The sequence below is a fragment of the Oncorhynchus mykiss genome, chromosome 17 (genome assembly GCF_013265735.2).
Source record: "Oncorhynchus mykiss isolate Arlee chromosome 17, USDA_OmykA_1.1, whole genome shotgun sequence".
Classification (NCBI taxonomy): Eukaryota; Metazoa; Chordata; class Actinopteri; order Salmoniformes; family Salmonidae; genus Oncorhynchus; species Oncorhynchus mykiss.
The window spans coordinates 21,377,708-21,404,033 of record NC_048581.1 but is presented as its reverse complement, the minus strand read 5'-3'; the positions used below and the strand labels follow the sequence as shown (position 1 = coordinate 21,404,033).

The window sequence follows — 26,326 nt, the reverse complement described above, 5'->3', positions numbered from 1 at the left end:
AGAGTATGTGAGCGGAGTGGAGCGAGGAGCTACAGTAGGGAGCAGAGTATGTGAGCGTATGTGAGTAGCGAGGAGCTACAGTAGGGAGCAGAGTATGTGAGCGGAGTGGAGCGAGGAGCTACAGTAGGGAGCAGAGTATGTGAGCGGAGTGGAGCGAGGAGCTACAGTAGGGAGCAGAGTATGTGAGCGGAGTGGAGCGAGGAGCTACAGTAGGGAGCAGAGTATGTGAGCGGTGAATCAAGGTGACTTACAAGATGTGGACCAAGAGCAAGAGAGGGATTGCGGCGATGTAGCGTCCACAACTAAAGAATCAAATCGTGGAATCTGAAAAGACACGCATCCCAAAGCATGATGGTGTACTTACCATATGCACATGCTAAAAGAAATAGGCTTGGCATATTCCAATATATTTGTTAATTCAAATACTTTTAATTCAAATCATATGGTTTCATTACTTGAATACCAAATGGTAAGTCAATGTAGTCACAAAAATAGATGGGTGTTGGTTAAATTGTGATTTTAATGAATGGGGCGAATTTGGAGCGGCCATTTTTTTTCCTGTGAGCGCAGAAGGTTTTTTTAGCGGAGCAGTTGAAAAGAGGTGGATCACCAGCACGAGCCGGATTTCCAACCGCTTAACTCTGCTCACATACTCTGGTAGGGATGAGCGATTAGAAGGATATGCTACAGCAAGAGGAAGGAGGAGCGATTAGAAGGATATGCTACAGTAAGAGGAAGGAGGAGCGATTAGAAGGATATGCTACAGTAAGAGGAAGGAGGAGCGATTAGAAGGATATGCTACAGTAAGAGGAAGGAGGAGCGATTAGAAGGATATGCTACAGTAAGAGGAAGGAGGAGCGATTAGAAGGATATGCTACAGCAAGAGGAGGGAGGAGCGATTAGAAGGATATGCTACAGCAAGAGGAGGGAGGAGCGATTAGAAGGATATGCTACAGCAAGAGGAGGGAGGAGCGATTAGAAGGATATGCTACAGTAAGAGGAAGGAGGAGCGATTAGAAGGATATGCTACAGTAAGAGGAAGGAGGAGCGATTAGAAGGATATGCTACAGCAAGAGGAGGGAGGAGCGATTAGAAGGATATGCTACAGCAAGAGGAGGGAGGAGCGATTAGAAGGATATGCTACAGTAAGAGGAAGGAGGAGCGATTAGAAGGATATGCTACAGTAACATTACAGTCTTTCACATAGCTGTGAGAATCCTGGGTTGTTTTTCCTTCTCACTGTGTTTTGTTTTCATCTTCCGTTTCCTTGCTCTTTCCATCTGATATGTCCCCCTGTAAAGGATGGTATCCCTCTTCCTTTTCTTCCTTCCATCCATCCTCCACTTCCCTCCTTCCATACCTTGTTCAGCTCTTGTCCTTCTCTGCCATCTCTTTGTGTGGGCTGCCACCTTTTCCTTGGTTCACACTCAACCTCTTCAGAACCTTCATGGGTTTAAACTTCTCCTTCTTCTTCTTCTTCTTCTGTTGCTGCTGCTGCTCGCCCTCTGCTGCTGGCTCCTTCTGGAAGTCTGGAGGAAGGGCGAGATGGAGAAAGAAGAGAGAAGACGGAGACATGGACGAGAAGCGTGAATACTTTGAGCGGAAAGAAAGATGAAAGGGAGAGTTCTAACAAAACATGAAGCTTTTGTCTCGTCTTACCCTTTCTCTTCAACATGGTCGCCACCAGCTTATCCTCTTCCTCTTCCCTGTTGGAGAAGCACAGTAAGATCACCAACAAAAAAAACAGACATCTACTAGCCCATCCTGCTCTAGATGAGCTCAGACAGGAGATGATAGGTGATTGATTACCTCTGCCTGTCCTGATCCATGTTGTTGATGATTTGGTTCCGCTGTTCGATGACGGTGACCAGCTCTGTCATCAGCTCCTGCTCCCTGCCCTTGTCCTCCTCATTCCAGTCTTTCTCTACAAGATGGAGGGATTAAGAGGGGAGGATGAAGAGTAACGCAGTGACTTAAAACGTGGATTATTTTCTGGACCCCGTTCCTTTTCAGTGAATTCAGTCCAACAATGGAATCAGGACTTTAGTTAACAAGCCTCCCATCCCGGGTAGCTGCAAGGGCCTTGTGCTCTATGATGCCATTCACAAACAGGAAGTGAGATCACACACCTGGCTTGTTAAGAAGACATCTCAGCTCATACTCTACATCAGCCTGCCTCTCCTCCAGGTTCTGCTGCTTGGCCCTGTCAAGAGGAAATAAATTGTGTGAGAATCTTAAAGAGACAGCTGCTAAATGGGCCAATGAGCACAGGCTCTGGTGAGGCTCTGGTACGTACGTGTAGACCAGCTCAGCCTCGCGGCGCACCAGCAGGTGTTTCTCATGGATCAGAGTGAACCAGTCCACCAGCAAAGTCTCCTCCTCCTCATCTAGAACAGGAATATGGATAATATTATACTATAGATACAAATATGGACTATTGACCTGACTATTAAACTATTGATCTGACTATTGAACTGAATAGTAGACTTTTGGGGAGGCAGGTAGCCTACTTGTTAGAGCGTTGGACTTGCAAGATCGAATCCCCGAGCTGACAAGGTAAAAATCTGTCGTTCTGTCCCTGAACAAGGAAGTTAATTGAACTATTTGAACTATTGACCTGACTATTAGACTATTGACCTGACTATTAGACTATTGACCTGACTATTAGACTATTGACCTGACTATTAGACTATTGACCTGACTATTAGACTAGACTATTGACCTGACTATTAGACTAGACTATTGACCTGACTATTAGACTATTGACCTGACTATTAGACTATTGACCTGACTATTAGACTATTGACCTGACTATTAGACTATTGACCTGACTATTAGACTATTGACCTGACTATTAGACTATTGACCTGACTATTAGACTATTGACCTGACTATTAGACTATTGACCTGACTATTAGACTATTGACCGGACTATTAGACTATTGACCTGACTATTAGACTATTGACCTGACTATTAGACTATTGACCTGACTATTAGACTATTGACCTGACTATTAGACTATTGACCTGACTATTGACCTGACTATTGACCTGACTACACCCGCAATAACATCTACTAAACAACGTGACCAATAACATTTGACTTGGACCAAACATTTTTTTTATAGAGACTCTCAACTGAACATGCTTCTTAGTCCAGGGGTAGGCTTAATTTGGGACCACGCAACCTCCCTATATCATAAGACTAGTCTTGAGAGGTGTATATGATAGTTTTACCATTGGGGTTATCGCGTAGTTTTCTCTCCAAAGCCACACCTCTCTGCTCCAGCTCATCCAGCTGTTTCTCCAGCTCTCCCATCTCTCCATGGATGTCCTCAGCTGGGATGTACTGGTCTGACTGCACCTGGACAACACACACACATCACAAAACACACTAGCACTGCAATCTTTAAAAAAATACAATATGGTACAGTTCACATTATTTACATCCAGATTGAGTTGTTCCTTTGAAAACATTAGTGCCACTAGTCAAACTATAACCAATACCGTTGCCTATGGTAATAGCAGTAATAGCAGACTGTTGCTGGCTTGTCACCACATTCCATTAAAAAAAAGACTCTGTCTGATGCTGAATCCTCGAGTGACTCATTGAATTACAAACTTTAGCGGACTGTGGTGTCCTCACAATCTCACCTTGCGTTTGATGAGGGGGAAGCCGTGTCCAGGGGCGGGGGGCCGGGCGGGGCGAGGGCCACTAGGGGGTCTGGTTGTAGGGGAGGAAACGGGGGAGGGAGAGGCTTTCCTGTTGAAAGGGTTTTCCTTACAAGTCCGCTGGAAGTAGAGAGAAGAAGACAGAGATTAATGTCAAGGTATTAAATAATTATCATAGTATCTGTTAGTTAGGTATAAAGCTCATTACATTGAATATCTTGTATCATTAAAAGGTTATTGGAAGTTAGTGCAGTTCATGTATTTTTACATGGTGAAAAAAATGAAAAGTCCAGAATCCCTTACCTTGGGGGGTGGAACTGGGATAGCACTTGATGCTGCCAGGGGGCTGGGTGTCGTTGGAGGTCTTGGCGGCGGGGGCCTGGCGCTCCGATTGCTCTGCGGAGTGGCCGGAGCCGAGCTAGGATTGGCTGGCTGGGGAGGAGGGGAGGGGCTCGGAGAGAGGCGATTGGCTGAGTTGGAGGGGGTGGAGCCACCACAGGGCCCACAGATGGAGGGCTCTGATACGCTCTTGGTGAAAGGGTTGTCCTGATCGCCCGTGGGCCCGCCCCCTAGGGAAGCTGGGTGGGAGGAGCTATGGTCGGAGGCAGAGGATAGGCTCTCTATGCTAATAGCTGGAGAGGGAGAGGAAGAGGAGGGCTGGGAGTGAGGAAGGGCTGAAGAAATAGAGGGATGAAGTGATATCAGAAAACAGAAAAAAGGAGCAGAAGTTGAAATGGAAAACAAAGTAGAGTTGGATGGGAGGAGGATGGAGAGAAAAACATTGTGAACATCCATGTATACACATCGAATGGTAACTTTCAAAATGACAACAACAAAACCACAGCACTGTGCAGGACATACAAGACACATGATTGACATGATTTGAGGTGAAGTGGCTACAACTCGTCCAATGCTCTAACCCAGTGGTTCCCAACCTTTTTTGGTTACTGTACCAACTGAATTTTGCTCTGCCCAGAGGACCCCTGAAGTACCATTTTACCAGGCAGTCTATGGTCTGATAAGTCTTCTCAAGTACCCCTGTGGGTAGGTCCTAGGTCCCCCGGTCTGGGAACCACTTCTCTAACCAACCTCTATCATATCCTGTTGCCATCAAGGCCCACTCACCTGAGTTAGAGCCGGGGGCCTTTGGAACAGGCTTTGGGGGCGCCGGGCGTTTCTTGCACCTGAAGCCATTGGGGCTTGCAGAGCGGGAGGAAATACCCCCAGGGGGCGTGTCTTGGTCAGCCTGGGAGATGCTGTACCACGGATGACTCACCACCACAGTGGTAGAAACCAAACTTCCTACTGACCCCTCCCCTGACCCCACCTCCTCTTCCTCATCAAAGGGGTTGGCGGGTGCAGGGGGCGTGGGTGGTCTGGAGCCCTCCCCTTTTAGAGAAGATAACGAACCAGTGTGTGGGGGTGTGGCTACTCCAGGGGGAGGGGGAGGTGCTGGTTTCTTCTTGGGTTCTTGGGATTGGACGAGGGCCAGCCAGGGCGGGTTAGGGGGTTTGGGGGCGTCGATGGAGAGACTGGAGCTGAGAGACAGGATGAGTGGGGGAGACAGAAACAGAAAGGGAGGGGGGAGACAAAACAACAAAGACAGATGAGTGCATGAAAACATCAACATGCATTAACACACAAAGACTGCTGGACAGAGACTGGGAGAGAAACAGATGAAGTAGGCCAATCACTGTCGACTAGTAAAGATAGGTTAGTCAGTATACTGAACCTTCCAGGGGAGTGGGATCTTTCTCGAGGTCTGGGAGCTGGAGGAAGACATCTCCTGTGTTCACCACGATCACCTGAGAGTCAAAATCAAGAGGTTTCATATATTTTATATTAGGACGGAGTTCACAGTTCACAGTTCAATTGAGGATCTACAGTAGCAAATTGCACTAACTTATTTCAGCTGTCAATCACCTTAAATCGACCACTCACCATTGACCGCAAGGTTGTCAACGCGGGGTGGGCGGACCCTGGGGGCGGGACGAGGTGGAGGGGAGGGCTGTGACAAGCGGCGAGGGATGGGGACTGGCTTACTGTCCCCTGGTCCTAGATGACTGACAGGTGTAGAAGGGATAACCCCATTGGCTGTGGTTTTGGCTGTTGTCGGAGTCTCCTCCCCCTCCTCCTCGATGTCATCAAAAGGGTTGGGAGGAATGGAGGGTGGAGGTTTGACCTCTCTTTCTCCTGCACCGTCTTCCCTCTCGTTCTCTGTTTTCAAAGAGTCTGTTTTTGTCGTTGAGATAGGATATGGTGTAGAGTCAGAGTCATTGGTTGGTGTGGGGGTGTAATCCTCATTGGTGACGCCCTCTTGGGGAGGAGTCTCTTTTGGTAGAGTCTCTTGGGGCGGAGTCTCTTTTGGTGGAGTCTCATTTTGTGGCGTCTCTTGGGGCGGCGTCTCTTTTGGTGGAGTCTCATTTTGTGGCGTCTCTTGGGGCGGAGTCTCTTTTTGTGGAGACTCTTTTTGTGGCGGAGTGTCTTTTGGTGGCGTCTCATTTTGTGGCGGCGTCTCTTTTTGTGGCGTCTCTTGGGGCGGAGTCTCTTTTGCTGGCGTCTCTTGGGGCGGAGTCCCTTTTGCTGGCGGAGTCTCTTGAGCCGGAGTCTTTGCCGCCTGGTCCCTCCCAGAAGGAGGAGAAGTTTGAGGCAGCATGGGTCGACCAATCCTGACGGACGGAACCATTGTCGGTCGCTTGCTTAGGTCCGGTCGGCCGTTCTGATTGGCTAAGGCAGACCTGGCAAAGTGATGCGTGCAGACCAGGGAGCCGACCTCGTTTCCTAGCTTGTAGGACCCAGGCAGCAGAGTGCTGCTACACTCCCTACACCTGAGAGAGAGGAGAGCAGGAGGCAACATTCAGACTATAGCCTGACATAGGCTCTGACAAACCCTGTGGTAAGCACATTGTTTAAACACTTAAAATAAGTTGAATCTCTCTAAACTCTGGAAATACATGTCAACAGAGGATATAAACGGTCTGTTTTGAGTCACTGGAATAGCAGTGTTTAATCATTATACAGTAAAGAGACTCAGCAGTATGTTGTAGTAGCTGTGCAGACCAGATATGCAGTAACTGAACGGGTGTTCACCTGAAACAGTTGCGGTGGTAGAGCTTGCCGTCGACCAGGAACCTCTGCACCAAGTGGACGTGCCTCTGGCAGGCGGCGCAGCTGCTGCTGAGGGTGCTACGCTTCACCCCCGCCTGTACCTCTCCGTCCGTACCCATCGGAACAGGTAGGCTCAGCTAGCACGGGCGTGGCAGGCAGGTGGCCAGGGGGTGAGGGTCGCAGGTGGAGGGGGTGTGGGATGGGGGAGATGGAGAGGATAGGGGGTAGGGAGGTGGGGGGAGATCAAACATGGAGTCAGGATCGAGGATGTGGAGGATTCATTCTGCTTATCTAGCTACAACCAGTCTGTTATATTTCCATCGCCTCCTCGGCTTAGAGTCATTGCCTTAACTAGCTACATGTATTTTATAATCGCTGAAAAACATTGTCTTGATATTAAAAAGTGATATGTATTAAGTGGAAAAGTAGTAAAGTTCCAAACCAGCCGCTAATTAGCAAGGAAAGTCTAGTAGAACACTAGTACTAGTGATGTAAGAAACTCTAGCAGGTGTTTTTAGGTTGAGTTAAAAGTCAAAGGGTTAGCAGCAAGTGTTCAAACTTGGCACACAACGTTAGTAGTATAAAACAAGTGTTAAATAGACACTATGTACAGAGGTTAAAGTTCAAAATGACTGACCTAACGGTTTTGATCCCCCTAGCCCCCCACCCCCCGCCCATCCTACTGTCTAGGCTCAGGACCAGAGAGAGGGGAGGAGTTCAGAGGCCAGGAAGAAGAAGAGGAAGAAGAGGAGGAAGAGGGGGAAGAGGAGGAGTGGATTTCTGTCTAAAGAGGGGGAAGAAGGGAGGAGGCCGGTATGGGGGGACGGTGGGAGGAAGTCGAAGAAAGGGCATGCGGAAGAAGGGGAGAGACAGGATACAAAGGCTATCTTTAAAAGAAAAACAATGGAGGCTAAACTTACAGGATATAGTCCACATTAATACTCTCTTATAGGGCATCTTTTTGAGATGGCCTTTCCTATAAGTTCAGACTAAAATGTATTTAGTCAATAGAATTACTCAATCCCGTACCTCGTTGATGTAACGGACAACGTGACTTCTATCGAAACACTCACACACCAACGAGTACCCAACCTCTACCATACGGTCACACCAATAGATGCCAGACAGACAACAATCCATTCATGCATCGGACACGTTAGCATTGACACCTGATACTGTGACAGTCAATGTTTTATAGAACACGTTTTCAGTGATTGTCCGGGTCTTGTCCGTGCCAAAATACCAGCACAAATAGTTTCCCTGTTATGTTAAACAAATACAATGAATTAGATCTAGTTATCATGCATGTACAATTAAAGTTAAATCAATGTCGTATTTTTTGGTATTTTATTAGGATCCCCATAAGCTGTTGCAAAAGCAGCAGCTACTCTTCCTGGGGTCCACACAGCCATTAGTTTAAATTAATAAGGCTTAGAATTAGAATCGCGTGAATGACATCATACACGCAATCCGTAAATCCAGAATATCTGCATATTACAAGTCGATATCCACGTAATAACAAGGAAAACATTATTTCCCATTGACCCCCAGTGTAAAAGAGGCAACTTTGTCGTGGAGTTTTGTTATACAGAAATAACATACACCAGGTCAGAAATCCCGACCTACAGTGCTCCCACCTTGGGAAATAGAGCCTGTGAGAAGAGCCCTTTGGCTTCAGGCTATTCGGCGTGGGACAGCGGGGAATTGTGGGGAGCCGGTGTTCAAGTAGGCTACACGTAGCTAGCTGTGTGTGTGGAAAACATTTAAACACAGGTAAGACATTTAACTTGTTTAGTGTAGTCTGTTTGTAGCGCCATTCACTACTTGTAGCCGTATAGTCTGTTTGATTGTGTTGACGGTCTTAGCTAGCTTAATGTTCTGGTTGGAAGCTAGCAACACATATAAACAATAGCATAAATGTTGGCTAATATTGCTGCGGCGCAATGAGGAGATTCAGGACCTTTCCCCTACGCGTTTCCATGGCAATTCCATTGTTTTGGTCGCATTCCATTGACCTCTTTACCACATGTATTCATGCATCATCTGACTCCCGATACCATCGTAGCCCTTACCTCGGGCTCAACCACTTTGTCTTCCAGAGGGGCCACCGGTCTCTTCTGGGCCGGCTCAATGTGGCCTGTACCACTGGACCTCTTCAAGCAGGGGGGGTTGGCTACAGGAGGGAGATGGTATCAGTCAATTTCTAATGGAGTTTATGCATTGGCTAACTGTAGATATTTTCCTTTGCGTCAGAGCACTATAAAACCCAGAGGGCCTTTTGAGAGACCAGTTACAAATGCAATCGTATAGTAGTGACTCAGTGATGGCCTGTCAGTGATACTGTCACATCTAATAACACAGGACCACTTCTCATCCAGCCAGCGAACCGTTTAGGTTACAGCTGTGTACTAAAGGCCCAGGAGTACTGGACCACCGGTCAGTAAGCGATCGTTGTGGAATATTCAGATAGAACTATAATATGTAGAACAAATATGCCTTTCTGACAAATAGTAAAATAAATCACGTAAGCTCTATTCATGACAATTCTATCTGCAACATTCCACAACACAGCCCTGGATTTGGCGCTTTCACAGTGTCTGGGCCCTCCAACCCCAGTGCTGTACTACTCACCATGGGACTTGTTGGTGAAGAAGTTGTAGTACTGGGAGACATAGGTGATGATGCTCAGCCTGTCAGGCACTTTCATGGACACCATGTCCTCTGGGTCCAGCAGAGCAGGGATTCCCAGCTCCTCCTCTGCGACCTCAAACGCCTAGAGGAGGGAGGGAGGGAAGGAAGGAAGAAGGGAGGGAAGGAGGGAGGGAAGGAAGGAGGGCAGGAGGGAAAGAATGGAGAAAGACAATGTGAAAACCAGTTTTTTTATTGTGTGTGTGTGTGTGTGTGTGTGTGTGTGTGTGCACGCGCCTGTGTACACTTTGATACTTGACCCCCTGCTTCAAAAACCTCCGTGTTATTTGGTCATAATTAAATGTTAAAGCCTGCCAGAATACTGTTGGTTGGATAACCATCTGCCTAATGAAAAATTCCACTGAGGAAATGAAGGCCTTAATAGTTCTCTGCCCCAAATGGTACCCTATTCTCTATATAGTGCACTACTTTGACCAGGGTCCATTTGGCTCTGGTCAAAAGTAGTGCAATATGTAGGGAATAGGTGCCATTTGGGACGCAGAGCTGATCAGGTTACAAAACACTGGGGATAATACAATCACTTGGCAGCTGTTCAGTAAACAGGGCCACAATTGATGCAAAACTGTGTACATGTAAACAAACTGTGTACATGTAAACAAACTGTGTACATGTAAACAAACTGTGTACATGTAAACAAACTGTGTACATGTAAACAAACTGTGTACATGTAAACAAACTGTGTACATGTAAACAAACTGTTACAAACGGTGTACATTTAAACAAACCAGTGAACGGGAGCTGTTTTTGCATGTGAAAAACAGACATATTCATCAAATGTAATATCAGTCAAAACAACGACAGCTTGCAGACAGTAGGTGAGCTGAATGCTATCCCAGCAGCAAGATCAACTCTGGCAATTAACTCGAAACACAACGTCCCATGATGACTAAAACCTTCAAGGATTATCAGGAGTCAGATAAGTCTGAGAAACAATGGTAAACAAACGCAGGGGAACAACTGAAATCTACCGTGTAGACAGTGATTGGACGTTAATCACCTAGCTTTAGTTTAGCATGCTGCGTGTTTGGGTTCAGGATTAGGCTGTCTCGGGCTAACTCAGGCTAATGCTGTAGCTACAGTGAATCACTGCAAATGTTCACAGATATCTGACATGCTGCCAGTGAAACAAACAGTTATGTCAACCACCAACTGCTTCAACCCTGAAAAAGCTCTTGGATAATTGGAAAGAAATGTAACTAGTAGCATTCAGTAGACAACACTCAAGCTCAGTTTGAGGATTGCTATAAGTAGGCCTACTCAACATCAGGGCAATGTTATTTTGGCACCTTTGCAGTTTTTGATAAACAAATATGTGGCTTTGTTATTTAAATGATTGCTACAAACAAACCTATAGCAGAGGACTATTTATTTTTCATATCCTCCCTTTGGTTAACTGTTCTGTCTTTCTTTCCTGTCCTCATTTGCTTGCTCTCGCTCCCCCCTTCTCTCCTTCCCTCCCCCCTTCACATGTCAGGCTCCGGCAGGAACCAATAAACAACTATGCTCTCTACAGACAGACAGAGACACAGAAAGACAGACAGACAGAGACATAGAACGACAGAGACATAGAAAGACAGACATGAAAGAGACAGATGAGACAGATGAAAATGTATGATAGTTAGCTGACCAACTAACTGCAGACACTGCTCCACTGTCTCACCCACGTGACATCTGTTACTCATCTCTATTACCTTCCAAAACAACACTCACCCTCTCATAGACACTAGTAGGCCTACACCTGGCTACACTGTATTCTAGCATTACAGAACTCACCCAATACATACCCTACCACAGACACAGAGAAGGGAACCAAAGTAACGACCATGACTGACTTGTCACAGCTAATTACAGTATTCGGCAACAAGAAGTCACTAGCTGGTTCACAACTAATCATTACATCTAGGCCAAGGCTATTAGAGTGTGTCTGCGTGTGTGGAGAAGTGATATGTGTTCTAGTGACTCACCAGACGGTTGTTCTCGTAGACATTCTCTTTGGAGAGGGAGTCAAAGTCTCTAGAATGACAGGGGGGAAAGAGACAACATTTAAAATCTAAACAAATAACCTACTCTAAATCATAGATACAATCACAAGACTACGTTCAAATTATGAGAGATCACACTGCTATTGTTAGGTAAAAGGGTGAGCATCTAAGCAGACCAGAAATAACCCATATTGCATATTAAAGCTATAATATGTCACTTTTTGGGCAACCCGAACAAATTCACATAGAAATTTGAGTTATAGATCGGTTATAGATTGATTCCCATTGAAAGCATGTCTAAGAAGTGGTAGATATGTTCTATAAGTGCTTCGCTTCCGTTCTGAAGTTTTGCTTTTGCGTCTTTTACTTTCGGTTTTGTACACCAGCTTCAAACAGCTGAAAATACTATATTTTGGGTTATGGAAAATATTTTTCAAAGTGGTTTAGATGGTACAATGATTCTCTACGCAATGACTGTTTGTTTTGTCACACAAACTGAAATTAGGCTAACTATTAGAATTTTAGCAACCAGGAAATGGCGGAGCGATTTTTGCTTAGTGCATCTAAGTAATGACAGGCCTAACTATCTGGGGGGTGGGGAGTGATTGGCCCATCAAACATCATCAGGATCCGAACAGAACGACAGACAGTGTTTGGCCATACACAACCAGTTACCTCTATATTTCATTGAGAATGGGGCCACAGCACCCATCAACATCAACAGTGTTTTATGGGTGAACCCCACTGTGATGAAAGGACAGCAGGTTGGCTCAACACAGCAGTAATGAGTAGGTGGCTGGTTGACTGGGCCTGGAGCAGGGAACTAAACCTCATGTTCCCACCAGTTAACATCCTGCCGTAAAATTAGGTCTGTGTCTCAAATGGAACTATGTAGAGCACTACTTTTGACCAGAGCTCTATGGGCCCTGATCAAAAGTCGTGCACTATGTAGGGAATAGGGTGGGATTTGGGACACATCCTAGAACTTTTGAGAGTTGCTTTTGGACGCAAAGTCTCTGCTCTGTTAAAGAAGGGAAATAGAAAAAACACCAACCTGTTGGTTATCAGTCTGGATACAGGAAACCTCACCAGCACAGCCAGCCCACAGACTAGTATGAGACTGCCTATAGCACAGCCAGCCCACAGACTAGTATGAGACTGCCTATAGCACAGCCAGCCCACAGACTGGTATGAGACTGCCTATAGCACAGCCAGCCCACAGACTAGTATGAGACTGCCTATAGCACAGCCAGCCCACAGAATAGTATGAGACTGCCTATAGCACAGCCAGCCCACAGAATAGTATGAGACTGCCTATAGCACAGCCAGCCCACAGACTGGTATGAGACTGCCTATAGCACAGCCAGCCCACAGACTGGTATGAGACTGCCTATAGCACAGCCAGCCCACAGACTAGTATGAGACTGCTTATAGCACAGCCAGCCCACAGAATAGTATGAGACTGCCTATAGCACAGCCAGCCCACAGAATAGTATGAGACTGCCTATAGCACAGCCAGCCCACAGACTGGTATGAGACTGCCTATAGCACAGCCAGCCCACAGACTGGTATGAGACTGCCTATAGCACAGCCAGCCCACAGACTGGTATGAGACTGCCTATAGCACAGCCAGCCCACAGACTGGTATGAGACTGCCTATAGCACAGCCAGCCCACAGAATAGTATGAGACTGCCTATAGCATAGCCAGCCCACAGACTGGTATGAGACTGCCTATAGCACAGCCAGCCAATAGACTAGTATGAGACTGCCTGTAGCACAGCCAGCTCAAAGACTGGTATGAGACTGCCTATAGCACAGCCAGCCCACAGACTGGTATGAGACTGCCTATAGCACAGCCAGCCAATAGACTAGTATTAGACTGCCTAGAGCACAGTAAGCCCACAGACTGGTATGAGGCAGCCCATAGCACAAAGTGAGCTCTGTTCTCCCCCTAATCTGACTCCCATGGCCCCAAATGCACTTAGCCTAGCCGTCCTGACCTAGCGCTACGTCACACACACTGCCACTCTGCTGTAGGCCTACGGGTGCTAAAGCGCTAATGCTACAGCCCAGTCTGCTATTACTCAAAGTTGTGCAAAGTGCAGCAACTGCCACTGCCAAATTGTCCTTGAGTAACACTGGAGTGGTGCCCCTCAGTGCTTCAACAGTTGAAAGCCTGACAGGCCAGATCAGAGCAATGCTTCCCCTGTACTCATTTAGCAGCAGCTAAATTGTTGTTGCCACAACAAAAATTTAGAAAATAATTGACCTATCACATTTTTTTTTAGAATATAATCTTTGAGAACAATAAATCAATAAAAGCTAAACAGTCAGGGAGAAACAAAAATTCTACTAACAATAAATGGTGATATTTTTGGCATGGCTGGATCAGTGATGGGGCACACAGGGTTAGGGTACATGGGGCCCTGATTGATTTTGTTAGAATGTTTGGGCATAAGAACACAGAATCAGCCACGGCAAAATGTGCATAATTGAAGGAAATTCATTTTCACACTGCAAAATGTTCTCTCAGCCCCATGGAAAAATTTATAGAATTGCAAGAAATTTACTGGAAAAACAGCACATTTTTCTCTCTGCCAACAGTTCCAGACCGACTTAACCCACTCCTTCTGCAAGCATTGCACATTTTGGGGGGAGAACCTAATCCAACAAGTATTGCTGCCCTGCTCACAAGCTGATTTTCGATGAGGGGCCTGCCATCGCCACCGGTGTGTCAACCATCCTCACCATTAAGTCCTGTACTGTGTGTGAGTGGACTTGCTGTTGCTGCCAACAAGCTACATGGTCTGCTTTAAGCTACATGGTCTGCTTTAAGCTACATGGTCTGCTTTAAGCTACATGGTCTGCTTTAAGCTACATGCTCTGGTGGTTAACAACAAAACACAGAATGTAGTCAAATGTCCTCAGCATATTTGTTGGTGATGTTGCTGCGTGGACAGTATAAAGAGAAAAGAGGAGACATGTTGAACCGTCTGGGTGGGTGAGCTGCACGGTGTGGGAGAAAACGAACTTCAACCCGTCAGAAAGGTTCAACTGAGAAACACAGAGGTAGAGAACACCGTGTCAGAGTGGAAACGGGAAGTGAAATACACAAAAGGGGAAAAGAGAGACAATACGGAGGCCACTAGCGTCATGTGCAGGGGAGAATGACAGATCAAACAAAACACGTCTGACACGAGGAGACCGTAGAGGCACCGAAATCACATGAAACTGAGGTCAATAGTGACGGAATAATAACTGATAGGGGCCAATCTCTCTGAACCCATCGATGGATCTACTGAATAAGGCTTATTGTTGGTACTGAGGAAATAATACCAGTTGCAGCTACCCAACCTTGGTCAGGCTTATAGCTTCTGTTTAATCACCTTGCTTATTCACCCTGAACCAAGAGCCACTTCAGTCAGAGAGAACTGGACCCGGTCTGATCCTGAATGACATTACTAGGTTTCAGTCAGATAAGTCATCTGTATAGTACAGTGGCGTGCTGAACGCTGTCAGTGATAAGAACTGGAGTAGCATCGCTGTGCAGTACTGTACACCGGCTGGCTAGAGTAGCATGAGAGCTAAATGCAGGTTGGCAGGAGGAGGCCCCTTGCTGCAGATTACCCTGACGGCCTGTCTGTCTGGATCAGACTGAAGACAGTCACAGAGAGGCCAGGCCACTGCAGCGCTGCTGGTTGGCTGATGAGGCTGCCTGGCCAAATAGCTCTGAGCTCAGGAGACAGAGGTAGAGCTGGATCTTCAGCCTTTGACCCATAGAGGAAGATGTATTGTAACATATCTGGTGTCATTTGCACTCACTCACTCCCTTTCTACTGTATGTAGTAGTTGAAGGCTTAGGTCACGCCGTGTGATCTCATGTCCTGTCACACACACAAGCCAGGATAGGTGTAGTGGGTAGTACTGGTGCATCGTGTATGAGATCCTGCATGCAGGTCATGCAAGCTTGGTTTTCACACACTTTGAAGGACATGGACACAGAACATGTGACATCTGCTGTACACAGCAAAGTTACAGTACAAGGTGCATGGTTGTACCTGAATCATCTGTACTGTATTGAATGGGAGGCATCATCGTTTGCTCACTCCTACTCTCAGCCAAGGCAGTTCTATTTACCATCTTCCGCCTTCTTGCAGCCCATCATTGCAATCATTTTAATGCAGTTAGTTTGTGGCCTAACTGTGCCCTTGTTCTGCGACTGCAGTGTGTGCGCGCGAGTCCCACACAGGAAAAGGGGTGTGTTGTTACAGACAGGGCCAGACCCGTCAACCCACATTAGATACCGTACAGCACACTTGGCTTACCCTTGGTTTTCCCCTTTCTAACGCTGCTTAGAAACAGTCTCTGCAATGACGCCTGGACTACAAGTCAAGCCTAGGTTTGCTGGCTGTAATAGCTCACAACAACGTTGTTGGTGGAACACTGATTGTTGTGGCGAAAGGCAATGTAGGTTAGCAAAACATATCTTTCTGCACACAAACACTGGTGCCAAAATGATAAACAGCAACACAAGCTAGAGGGCACTTCCTCCCTATATTTAGTTTCATGTTGAAGTGACATGATCTTGATCGAGTTCAAAAGGTTTCCGTTCCACAGTTCTGTGACGGTGAGGACAAACTTAGTTCCCTGGCTACATCATTCCGAAGGTGGTCTGGCTCTGGCTGAGAGCACTAACTTGCCACCCCATGATATTATTATATTATTATTAGTTACAGGCGAGATTTTTTTTTAATTTAACTAGGCAAGAACTAGATCAGTTCATTTGGCCTAGAGTTTGACCAGGAACACAGAGTGTACTTGAGTGTCCTGATAGGATTAGATTACAGTGAAATCAGCAGTCACGCATTGTATCGAAGTATCGAAGTTCAGCACCCAGATAGTTATGGTGTTAACAGTTGTTACATTGTAACAGCACGTTGCAACATTGTACTTAGTGATCCTATTTTGGAGCAAATTGTTAAATTCTTGATGAGTTAGTGAGCTCCATTGTTATTTTAGAATTCTTGTCAATATTGACATTTTGCCCTGATGTAAATAAACCCACTTTGTTGCTGGCGTGTTATGTTTCTAAATATTTATTGTTTCTGAGGGACAAGATCATCTTGTTTAGGCCTGGGAAGAAGTGGAGAACGTTTTTCAAAGTTGATTGAAACTAACTAAATACTTACATCAAATCCGGTCTATATCGGTGGATTATGGCACAGAATGCCAAGCCATCCCGGAAAGAAGATGACATGTTCTTGATGTCTACATCGTTGTAACTCTCGCATTGTATCCGACACCATTCTTGAAGTGCTTTTAAAGACCCCATGTTCGGAAACATTCAGATTTTATTCCTTTCGATATAGGTCTCATCCCACGTGTAGCGGGATGAGAAATCAGCTTTTGTAGGATTCTAGAAGCTGTCCTCCTGCTTTTCGAATTTTGGAGGACAACACCCGAAATGACTCATTCGGAATTCCATTGACTGGTCGAGGATAGTAGTCACGTTTGGTAGCGAGCAGGCTAACTTTGCGATGTCAATGAAACATTGGTTTCCACAACTCCGCCAGCAAATGTGATCAAAGCTTCGATCTGCAAGTTTTCCCAACACGCACAATCAATAATCACCATATAAAAAGAATCCCACATACAATGGGTTTGACAGCTTGTCACAGAAACGTTGTCAGTGGCTAGCTAGCTACCTGGATTAGCTAGCTTCGGTCCAAATTTAGACGAACATCTCAACCCTGCTTCAGATTGATGCAGTTAGCCTTTTAGCGAGTTAGCTAGCTGAAGCTAACTAGCCATGTTTTCACTTGGAAAAACACATTCATTGACCCGAAACGTGTCAATAAAATAATATGAAACACGTCCCTTATTCGTGTGTATTCAGTTACAATCCTTATGTTGAAGCATTCATCCAAAACTTTAAATGGGAAGCGTCGTTGCTTGTTGTATGGTGCAGTCCCATCTGTGTCGTTATACCGGTCAGACTCCAGAACAAGGCGCTTTTTCTCTCTCTTCTTGACGCCAAAACAGAAGATACATTTATCAAACGCACAGTTGTGTTTGGATGGCGATGATGGTTAATTAAATGTATCATGGAAAATTAATTGTAATCAAGGCAGCCGACCATTCTGCCAAGCCTTGCTTCGGCTGCCTGCTGTTAAAATGAAACGAATTCAACAACGTTACTCCTGTGTTCGCTAGAGGGAGCAGTTACATTTTTTGGGCAACTTTCTTGGCCGCTATAATTACAGGACACACACTCAGTCTGTTGTTGACAGCCACACAAACTCACAAATTGACAACTTTTATGGAATATGTTGTTGGTCTCTCCTCCTCTCTGTGGAGTTTAATAGACGTATAAGTGAAACTCTAACTGCGTATTGCTGTTTATGTTTCCAGTTTCTGCGCTATTAGGAGCAGATTAATGCACAGGCTTGTCATCAATGGTTGGGGGTTGAGAACACACTTTGTGGAGACAGAGAAGGATCAGGTATATCAGTCATTAAAAAAAATATATATATACCATGGGCAACTGCCAGAAGGCTTTAGCCTACTGGGTGTGTTTCTATCGCAATGTATCTGTCTCTCTCCCGATGGAGCCTTTACATGTGACGACGAAACATAGAACTTTGTGCCTTTTCGTGGTATCTGTGTAGAAAAGTGACATAAACATCCTGGAATATCAATCATGGAAGATGAGATGATCGTACATGATATAGAGTTATGGTGTCTGTGTCTTTGGATGAGAGCAGCAGGTCTTGGGCTGACATGTGGCAGTATGACTTGACATTGTTTTATTTTATATTAAGAAATATCATGACTTGACTTGACATGGAGGCTTTTGGTGCAAGATGATTTCGGTCATAAAATGCATCATCACGCACCTCAGTTTTTATCCTTGACAACCGTGTAGTAGAGGGACGACCAAGAATGGCTTGATATGATGACGCCCACGTCGTTGCATGAGACTGGCAAAGTAACGCGATAGCTGCCAGTTAATCGGAATCCCCGAAAATGGCGGCGCCGCCAGAGGAGGAGAGCTTGGAGTCTCGCGTCAGTGAGTCATACGATGCTTTTACTGCTATAACGACTCAATACGTGACCAATTTACTTTCAGAAAACTGAGGTAGAGAATGCCCTGTAGTTGTAGTGTTATGAGTATAATTGTTGTATGTGTAGTGGACGAACAGTGATGATGATGCTTTATCCAAAGTGCTAGCTAGTGTGCTATACGTAGCGCTACTAAGGTCGGAACAAAAACAGACCTCACCCCTGTATTGTTTACGCAGAATAATGCATTGACAAGCACGAATATCGTTTATTTTAGGTGTTCTTAATACGCAATGTATTACAAATACAACAAAGTCCGACTTTGAAACTGGTGAATCAGACTGGCTAAGCTAAATAGACACATTATCCAGTGGCTAAGTGTCAATGGGCAAATAAATTGGGGAGGAGTCATTCTGCTAACGTTTGCAGCAAGTAAACACGAAAACTTTCTTTGTGCATTTGGTTCTAGAGTAGCGAGAAACCCTTGAAAATGTTGATAAGCCCAAGGATCTGGAATTTGCTTTTATTCTCCCCAGACAAAGCCACCAACCCTCTGAACAAGGAGGCGGACTGGGACAGTATCCAGGGCTTCTGTGAACAGCTCAACAATGAGCCTGAAGGGTAAGAAGGACCAACATGTGGAGAGCTGGTCATAGGCTTGCTTTGTCAGTTAGTACCTCAACATGTTTAAACATATGGCAAACAATACAGGTACTCTTATTTGATGTCCCCTCTCTCCCCCCTAGTCCTCAACTGGCTACCAGACTTTTGGCCCATAAGATCCAGTCACCCCAAGAATGGGAGGCCATGCAAGCACTAATGGTGAGTATACCGTTATCAGGGTAACGTATTGGTTGACATGCTCACTGACATCTCCATTAGCCAGAAAATGCTTATTGTAAGTGATCCCACCACCAGCAGTGTCATAACATATATGTGTCCCTAGGTTCTAGAGATGTGCATGAAGAACTGTGGGAAGAGGTTCCACAATGAAGTGGGCAAATTCCGCTTCCTCAACGAGCTCATCAAGGTGGTCTCACCCAAGGTACTGTCTGGAGGGCTATTTCTTTAGGGTTCCATTTGAATGAAATCACTTTTTGACTGTGCCTGTTTTGATCTGAATGAAACATTCCATACATATTTCCCATGGTAGAAGTGCAAAATGGGTCCATTTTGAGCACTTGAATGTTTTGACATTTTGGTCCAATAAGTTACCTTCTGACCACTTCTACCATGGGCAAATATGTATGGAAAGTTTTGGTCAAATCTAAAAGGGTGCGGACAACTATTGATTGAAATCAAATGGAACAACCCTTTATGTAACTCGACCCCTTTTTTATAAACAAACAAAACACAGTATTCCATTCTGTCTGTTTTTGATGTTCCTAAATCTCGTCTCCTGTGCAGTACCTGGGTACTCGGGCCCCAGAGCCAGTGAAGAAGAAGGTTCTGGAGGTGATGTTCAGTTGGACGGTGGGTCTGCCTGACGAGCCCAAGATAGCAGACGCCTACCAGATGCTGAAGAAACAAGGTGAGCTTTAATAGTGATGACACACCTAGAAAGAATAGGAGTCAAATAAAACGTTCTCTCTGTGATGATCCTTTTCTATCATCTCTCATTGTTTTCACTATGATGGAACTTCAGGATGAGGAATATGGCTAAATCATATGATTTATTACAGTACTGTAACTGTATGATCCCCTAACGTCCCCTAACGTGTGATCCTGATATAAATAGTATTTTGTCCATATTATTTTTTCCTGACAAGTCAGTTAAGAACAAATTCTTATTTTCAATGACGGCCTAGGAACAGTGCGTTAACTGCCTGTTCAGGGGCAGAACGTCAGATTTGTACCTTGTCAGCTTGGGGATATGAACTTGCAACGTTTCGTTTACTAGTCCAACGCTCTAACCACTAGGCTACCCTGCCGCCCCATGTCAATCTCACTTCTTCTTTTTATAGTTTATGCACCAACATAAGACAAAATCATATTGAAACTCCTGAGTCTGCATCCAGAATGATTATTTTTTTCACTTAGTCTGTCTAATTGAGAGAGAGAAACTGTTTGTTTAGTATGGCTGTTTGTTTAGTATGATGGAAGATAACTTGAGCACTGTGTAATTAAGTGTTTTGCTCCAGGGAGTGACAGCCAACAATATTTCTTAGCCTGGCCCTAAATCCGTTGGTTACGCTGCTTGTGTTTACAATAACTTCATGGGGAAAACAATGTTATTACCAACATGCCGGAAACCTACGGTATATACATGATGTACTGTAGGGAGTGCCGGTGACAGGCTGTTTATTTATGTGACATGGATGGGATTCCCTGCTCTCTTCCAGGCATTGTGAAGCAGGACCCGGTACTTCCTGATGAGCCCCTCCCACCCCCTCCGCCCAGAACTAAGAGCGTCATCTTTGAGGATGAGGAGAAGTCCAAGGTAAAGATGACAATGAATCAGCCCCTTGAGTTTTGTCAATAGAGATGACATTAGCGGACATTTTGAATTGATGTCTTTCCATTCTTCCACTGTAATTTTCATGTATTCCCTAACGGCCTGCTCTCCCTCTTTTACCTCTCTCCTCCTGTTTTCCACTCTTTTCCTTCCTCTTCCCTCCCTTCCTTTGTAGATGCTGTCTCGGCTTTTGAATAGCACTCACCCTGAAGATCTAAGAGCAGCAAACAAACTCATTAAGGAAATGGTGCAGGAGGTGTGTCCTACTCTTTTTACTCCTGTCTGCGTGATTGTGTGTTTGTTTGGGTGGGAGTCAATCAATGCATATAGGCCTATTGCATTCACAACGCAGTCGATTTATTACTCGTACGCTAAGTAAACAGCGAGCCCTTCATATCGTCAAAGCACTTCTAATGATTTTTATGGATTGAATTCTGAACTCCCTCACGATTGTGATCTACTATCCCTACAACTGCTCTCATAATTGTACTGTATATGCCTGCAATAAAATAACCTATGCAGACTTCAGAGCGCTCCAGCTTTTATTTTATGGGATAATGTTTTTATTTGATTGCAGTGTTCTCAGTGTGTGTGTGTGTGTTCTGTTACGGTCCTCCAGGACCAGAAGCGAATGGAGAAGGTGTCTAAGCGTGTGAACGCCATCCAGGAGGTGAAGGAGAGTGTGGGCCTGCTGACCCAGCTACTGGGAGACTATAGCAAGGAGAGCAGCTCCCAGAGCAATCAGGAACTCATCAAGGTTAGCACAGAGCAACACCACTAGAGGTGTGTGTGTGCAATGGGCTATTTCTAAATGTGTTTGTGTTTGCAGGACCTATACCAGAGCTGTGAAAAGATGAGGCCTACTTTGTTCCGATTGGCTAGCGACACAGAGGACAATGATGAGGCCTTGGGTGAGAATCTTATGTTTCCATATAGTGTGATAGAAAAGTTTGGTCATACGCACATTCTTAAAAACATAGGTGCTGGGCTAATAAAGAATACTGGTATTGAACAAGAAGGCCCGTTTTGGATCGAAACGTTGTCAATAAAGCAGTGAATTGGGAGCCTTAACAGTGTGCAGGCCTTCTTTGTTCTATACATATAGTGTGATCAATACAAGAGGCATGATTCAAAATGGCTGAAGAGTGATGCATCCTCTATACGGTTGTTAGACAGTACTATATGGTTATGTAGTGTTCTGTATCGACGCATTGCATAGCTCACCTCTGTGTACGTCTCTGTTACGCCAGCTGACATCCTGCAGGCCAACGACAGCCTGACTCAGGTCATCAACCTGTACAGACAGCTGGTGAAGGGAGAAGAGGTGAACGGAGACAGCACAGCCATGCCTACACTACCAGGTGAGAGAGAGGGTCACGACCTGAACCTGCAGGCGTCTCAGAGGGGCAGACACACTGTTCTACACACTCCCATCATGTTCACACATGCACAGACTGAACCTCAGGACATCCAGCATAATCAACCAGGTTGTTTCCCTGTTCACTTTCACAGATGTGTTCAATGTGTTTCGTTCAGTAGTTTCAAAACATTTGATCACAAAGACTGACGTTTGATCTCTCCACAGGAAGTAGCACAGCCCTCCTAGACCTGACAGGGTTAGACACATCGCCCACTGGACTTCCCTCCTACCCAGACACCCCCTCACTACAGACCACGTCACAAGAACTGGGTATCAGCCTGCTAGATGATGAGCTCATGTCACTAGGTAAGCAGCAGTTCTGAATGTCGTTTCGCTAGCTTGTTTACTCTTATTAAATTGCCCAATTATTTTCCAACATGCCATGACTCGTCCAACTGTGGTTATGCATCGTGTTCCCTCTCGGTTCGTGTCGACAGCCTCTTTCTATTGTTGTTTTCACTCAGGACTCAATGACGTAACGCCCAACTCTACCCACACCCCTCAGTCGGGAGACTGGAACTACTTTCAGGTGAGAGAGTTGTCAGCATATGACTCATGCGCACACACACAAAATGTCCCTAACACAGTGTTTTTCTGCGCAGTGTTTTGACAGTGTAGAGCCAGTCGTCCCAGCGGTGCCTACTGCAACAGTGTTGCTACCGGCCGTGACCCCTATCCCCCAGGCTCCATCAGGGGGGGCCCCCGCTGCTTCCCCTAAAGCCCTGGATGAGTTAGACCTGCTGGGCAAGACCCTGCTGCATCAGTCCCTACCCCCGGGGACGCAGCACGTCAATTGGTAAACACTGCAAGCCAGAGAGGCAGCTGCTAATCTGTAACGTAAACACTTGTTTTCTCTTAAAAAAGCTGACCCCTTGCTCTCTCTCCCTCTCACAGGGATAAACTGCAGTCCAGACCCACCCTGCGAGACCTCCAGACCAAGTCCAGTACCAACACTACTAGCACCTCCACCCCCAGCCCTGTCCTGGCCTTCCCCTCTGAGCAGCCTGGGTCTCTTCTAGACTCCCTGCCCAGCCCCGGGCCTCCTACCCCAGTCCCCCAGAACGACATCTCCTTAGCTAACGTGACTGTGCCCTTGGAATCAATCAAGCCCAGTAAGCCAATTGTCTGGTCAATCTGTATTACTGTATGGTTGTTTTGAACGTTAGCAAGAAAAATACCAAACCAGACTCCAAATAATAACTATAACATACCCAGCCATTACCTGTGTTGCAACATATCTCCAGACATGGTGATGGCTGGGCATGAACTAACCCTAAGCCTCTGTCTGTCCTCTAGGCAGCTTGTTACCAGTGACTGTATTTGACAAGCACAGTTTGCGGGTGCTGTTCCACTTTGCCCGTGACTCTCCTCCCTCTCGGCCTGACGTGCTGGTAGTGATAATTTCCATGTTGTCCTCGGCCCCCATACCAGTCACCAACATCCGCTTCCAGTCTGCAGTACCCAAGGTTGGTCCTGTCTCTTCTCTGTCATCTCTCACTAACCCCCCCCCTCTCTAATTTGTCTTGGTGATCCATCTTCTACCTCTATCATTTGTTTGTCCCTAATTTCCACTCTGTCTGATTAGGTGTGTTCTGCGGTAACCTATGTGCGCTGAGTTGTGACTGTAGTTTGAGTAATGTGTTTCCTCCTGTCTATTTCTAGGTGATGAAGGTGAAACTACAGCCTCCTTCAGGAACTGAGCTTCCAGCCTTCAACCCCATCTTACCCCCAGCCGCCATCACACAGGTCCTACTGCTGGCCAATCCTCACAAGGTACTACACACACACACTACTCCCGCCTTCTTTCCAAGGTGTTTAACCTATGCTCATTTAAAAGAAACTGCCAAGTCAGCATCTCATTTGTAGCTGTGAAAAGCCCTGAGGTGACAAACTGTCACCGTGGCAACAAAACAGAACTTAAACATGTGCAAGCAGAAAGCATGTTGATTTGTCCCTTTTCCTGTTGTAGCCTAACATGGTTCTGTTCTTTCTTTCAGGAGATGGTCCGGTTGCGATACAAGCTCACATTTGACCTGGGAGAAGAATCACATGATGAATCCGGCGATGTAGAACAGTTCCCCCCTCCAGATACCTGGGGGAACCTTTAGTGGGACTGATCAACTTCCTGTCACCTGATCCGCTGCTTCCCTTAGGTGTAGGTCGAAGGTCCCCCCCAAGCACTGGTCCAGGGAAAGATGGCGTTTTTACATTGTGATGGTTACGGGAAATATGGTCTTAGACCTGTTATTTGGGATCAGTTTCTCCCTTAAGGGTCACACCAAATGTGTGCTGTTGACATCTGACTACCGACTTTTTCGCGTAATTCTACATGTAAAATCGGTTTGCACTCAGTTTTCAAATTACCTCCGGTTCTCTGTTCAGAGGTGCTAAGTACACTCGGCAGGTAAACGCTATTGGTGTGTCCGAGCCCTTATGTCTTCCCATTTGTTATGGATTGAATATCGGCAGGGAAAGTGGATCCTAGATAAGTTATTTGTGGGCAGTTTCTCCCTTATGCCATCCATGTGTCCCATCCATGATCCACCACCCCATGTTGTCATCTTTCATACTCCCATTTTGTGTTTTTCTTCATTCCATTGACTGTACTACAATCAGCCCTTAGTCTCCAATGCATTACTGTATAATAACCATCTCACGTGATCTGTCCAAAACAAACCATTGCTGTGAGAAGTCGAAGCCTTTTAAACTGAATGTGTGTGGAACGGTTTCTCTCAGGCTATGCCTGATAGCATTATTCTGCACAAAATATGACACTCAAATAGTGTAGTCCCAAAGTATTGTATTATTTTCTATTATTTGTACGGTGTAAGACCAGTTGGGTCTGTGACTGTTATATAAGTTGGGCAGTAGGTGTCTGAAGCTGTAACAAATGTATGTCCTGTCCAATCTTCTGTGAAGGAATATCCAATCTATGACGCTTTTATCCATTCTATTGAAATCACATGATCATATTGTTTTGATCTAAACAGCAGTTTGTTGCCCCCCCCCGATTTAAGTGATTTCATTCCACTACATGATGCATGCACTTCCTGTTAGTTTGGTTATGGACATGAATATGATTCCCTCATTTGCTGTTGACGTTGACCCAAAGGGAGAGGCGTTAGTTCAGTACTGAGTTGTCAGTGCTGACACCGTTTAAATCTGCCGTATGTGCCTAAAGCTGAAAGTTTGTTCTTTATGTATCTTGGTATTTATTTTTTACCTTCCATGTACATACCAATACTAATTTGGTTGTCAATTTTGTTTCTGAGTTGGACTACTGATTTTCTTATGAAATTTGGTTATGCTTCCTTTGGTGTGAGATGTGAAACGAATATGGTCATTAATGATGCGTTCGTTCAATCTAGGGGCGACCAATCATATCCGCTCCAGTCAAGTAGTACCACACCCGATTCAACCAATAAAATTATTTATAGAAGACTAAGATCAGGTACCATGTTAGTGCTTGGCTAGAAGTAAAGCCAGCAGCCCCACCTGTCTATTGCAGATACAGTGGCTGCATCTCTCACATCATTCTGCAGCTCCCCTCCACATTCCACCTCCCTGCCTTTATTCCCTAGCCTGTGTCCCAGATCTGTTTGTGCTGTCTTGTGAACTCAATGACTGTAGGAGCTGGTAAAACAGCCCAAACAGATCTGGGACTCAGGCTACCTATTCCCTGCTCTGACTTTGTAAATAATAATGGTTTTGCAATTATGTACATTTGCCAAAAAAAGTATAATTATAGAGAGCAAATAAATATTGACGGGGGAATGGTGAATGTAGTGCAAATATGTATTTAAGGGAAATAAAGTTATTCTTTTTCTCGGGGGTTTAAACTGACTTTTGTCTATTGGTGGTTGTCAATGAATGTTCACTCATGCTTACTTATTCTGTACTCCGTACAACAATTACAA

At 45.4% G+C, this 26,326-nt stretch overlaps 2 protein-coding genes across 4 annotated transcripts; one reads left to right on the top strand and one right to left on the bottom strand.

The window, feature by feature from the left end:
- Nucleotides 1–236: 236 nt before the first annotated feature.
- micall1a (MICAL-like 1a) lies at nucleotides 237–17,679 on the bottom strand. Of its 2 annotated transcripts, none has more exons than XM_021567710.2 (16): nucleotides 16,662–17,679; nucleotides 11,454–11,502; nucleotides 9,412–9,553; nucleotides 8,853–8,953; nucleotides 6,763–6,917; nucleotides 5,614–6,500; nucleotides 5,405–5,477; nucleotides 4,798–5,210; nucleotides 3,976–4,346; nucleotides 3,655–3,792; nucleotides 3,238–3,364; nucleotides 2,297–2,387; nucleotides 2,130–2,203; nucleotides 1,810–1,924; nucleotides 1,660–1,706; nucleotides 237–1,529 (listed from the first exon to the last, which is right to left on the bottom strand). In XM_021567710.2, the coding sequence occupies exons 1-16, from the start codon at nucleotides 16,814–16,816 to the stop codon at nucleotides 1,366–1,368; spliced, it is 3,102 nt and encodes a 1,033-aa protein (XP_021423385.2). In that variant the 5' UTR covers nucleotides 16,817–17,679; the 3' UTR covers nucleotides 237–1,365. The 2 variants fall into 2 exon arrangements, with proteins under 2 accessions (XP_021423385.2, XP_021423386.2); XM_021567711.2 differs by having other exon boundaries at nucleotides 3,976–4,304.
- A 706-nt stretch (nucleotides 17,680–18,385) lies between these two features.
- On the top strand, nucleotides 18,386–26,248 carry LOC110493446 (ADP-ribosylation factor-binding protein GGA1). 2 transcript variants are annotated; one of them, XM_021567714.2, is made up of 17 exons: nucleotides 18,386–18,541; nucleotides 19,071–19,155; nucleotides 19,281–19,356; nucleotides 19,481–19,579; nucleotides 19,942–20,065; nucleotides 20,877–20,974; nucleotides 21,165–21,245; nucleotides 21,609–21,746; nucleotides 21,819–21,900; nucleotides 22,240–22,350; nucleotides 22,575–22,715; nucleotides 22,874–22,938; nucleotides 23,012–23,205; nucleotides 23,304–23,521; nucleotides 23,706–23,875; nucleotides 24,072–24,182; nucleotides 24,407–26,248. In XM_021567714.2, exons 1-17 carry the CDS (start codon nucleotides 18,499–18,501, stop codon nucleotides 24,515–24,517), a joined length of 1,947 nt encoding a protein of 648 aa, XP_021423389.2. In that variant the 5' UTR covers nucleotides 18,386–18,498; the 3' UTR covers nucleotides 24,518–26,248. The 2 variants fall into 2 exon arrangements, with proteins under 2 accessions (XP_021423389.2, XP_021423390.2); XM_021567715.2 differs by having other exon boundaries at nucleotides 18,493–18,610.
- The last annotated feature ends 78 nt before the right edge of the window (nucleotides 26,249–26,326 follow it).

Bases quoted from the DNA above. Each gene is read 5' to 3' on its own strand.
- LOC110493446 (XM_021567714.2), top strand. From the start codon at position 18,499: ATGGCGGCGCCGCCAGAGGAGGAGAGCTTGGAGTCTCGCGTCA. The intron at 19,357-19,480 runs GTGAGTATACCG...ATGTGTCCCTAG, and splicing joins AGGCCATGCAAGCACTAATG to GTTCTAGAGATGTGCATGAA. The intron at 20,066-20,876 runs GTGAGCTTTAAT...GCTCTCTTCCAG, and splicing joins CCAGATGCTGAAGAAACAAG to GCATTGTGAAGCAGGACCCG.
- micall1a (XM_021567710.2), bottom strand. From the start codon at position 16,816: ATGTTTCCGAACATGGGGTCTTTAAAAGCACTTCAAGAATGGTGTCGG. The intron at 5,478-5,613 runs GTGAGTGGTCGA...TTTGACTCTCAG, and splicing joins TGACAACCTTGCGGTCAATG to GTGATCGTGGTGAACACAGG. The intron at 5,211-5,404 runs GTTCAGTATACT...CCTGTCTCTCAG, and splicing joins AGATCCCACTCCCCTGGAAG to CTCCAGTCTCTCCATCGACG.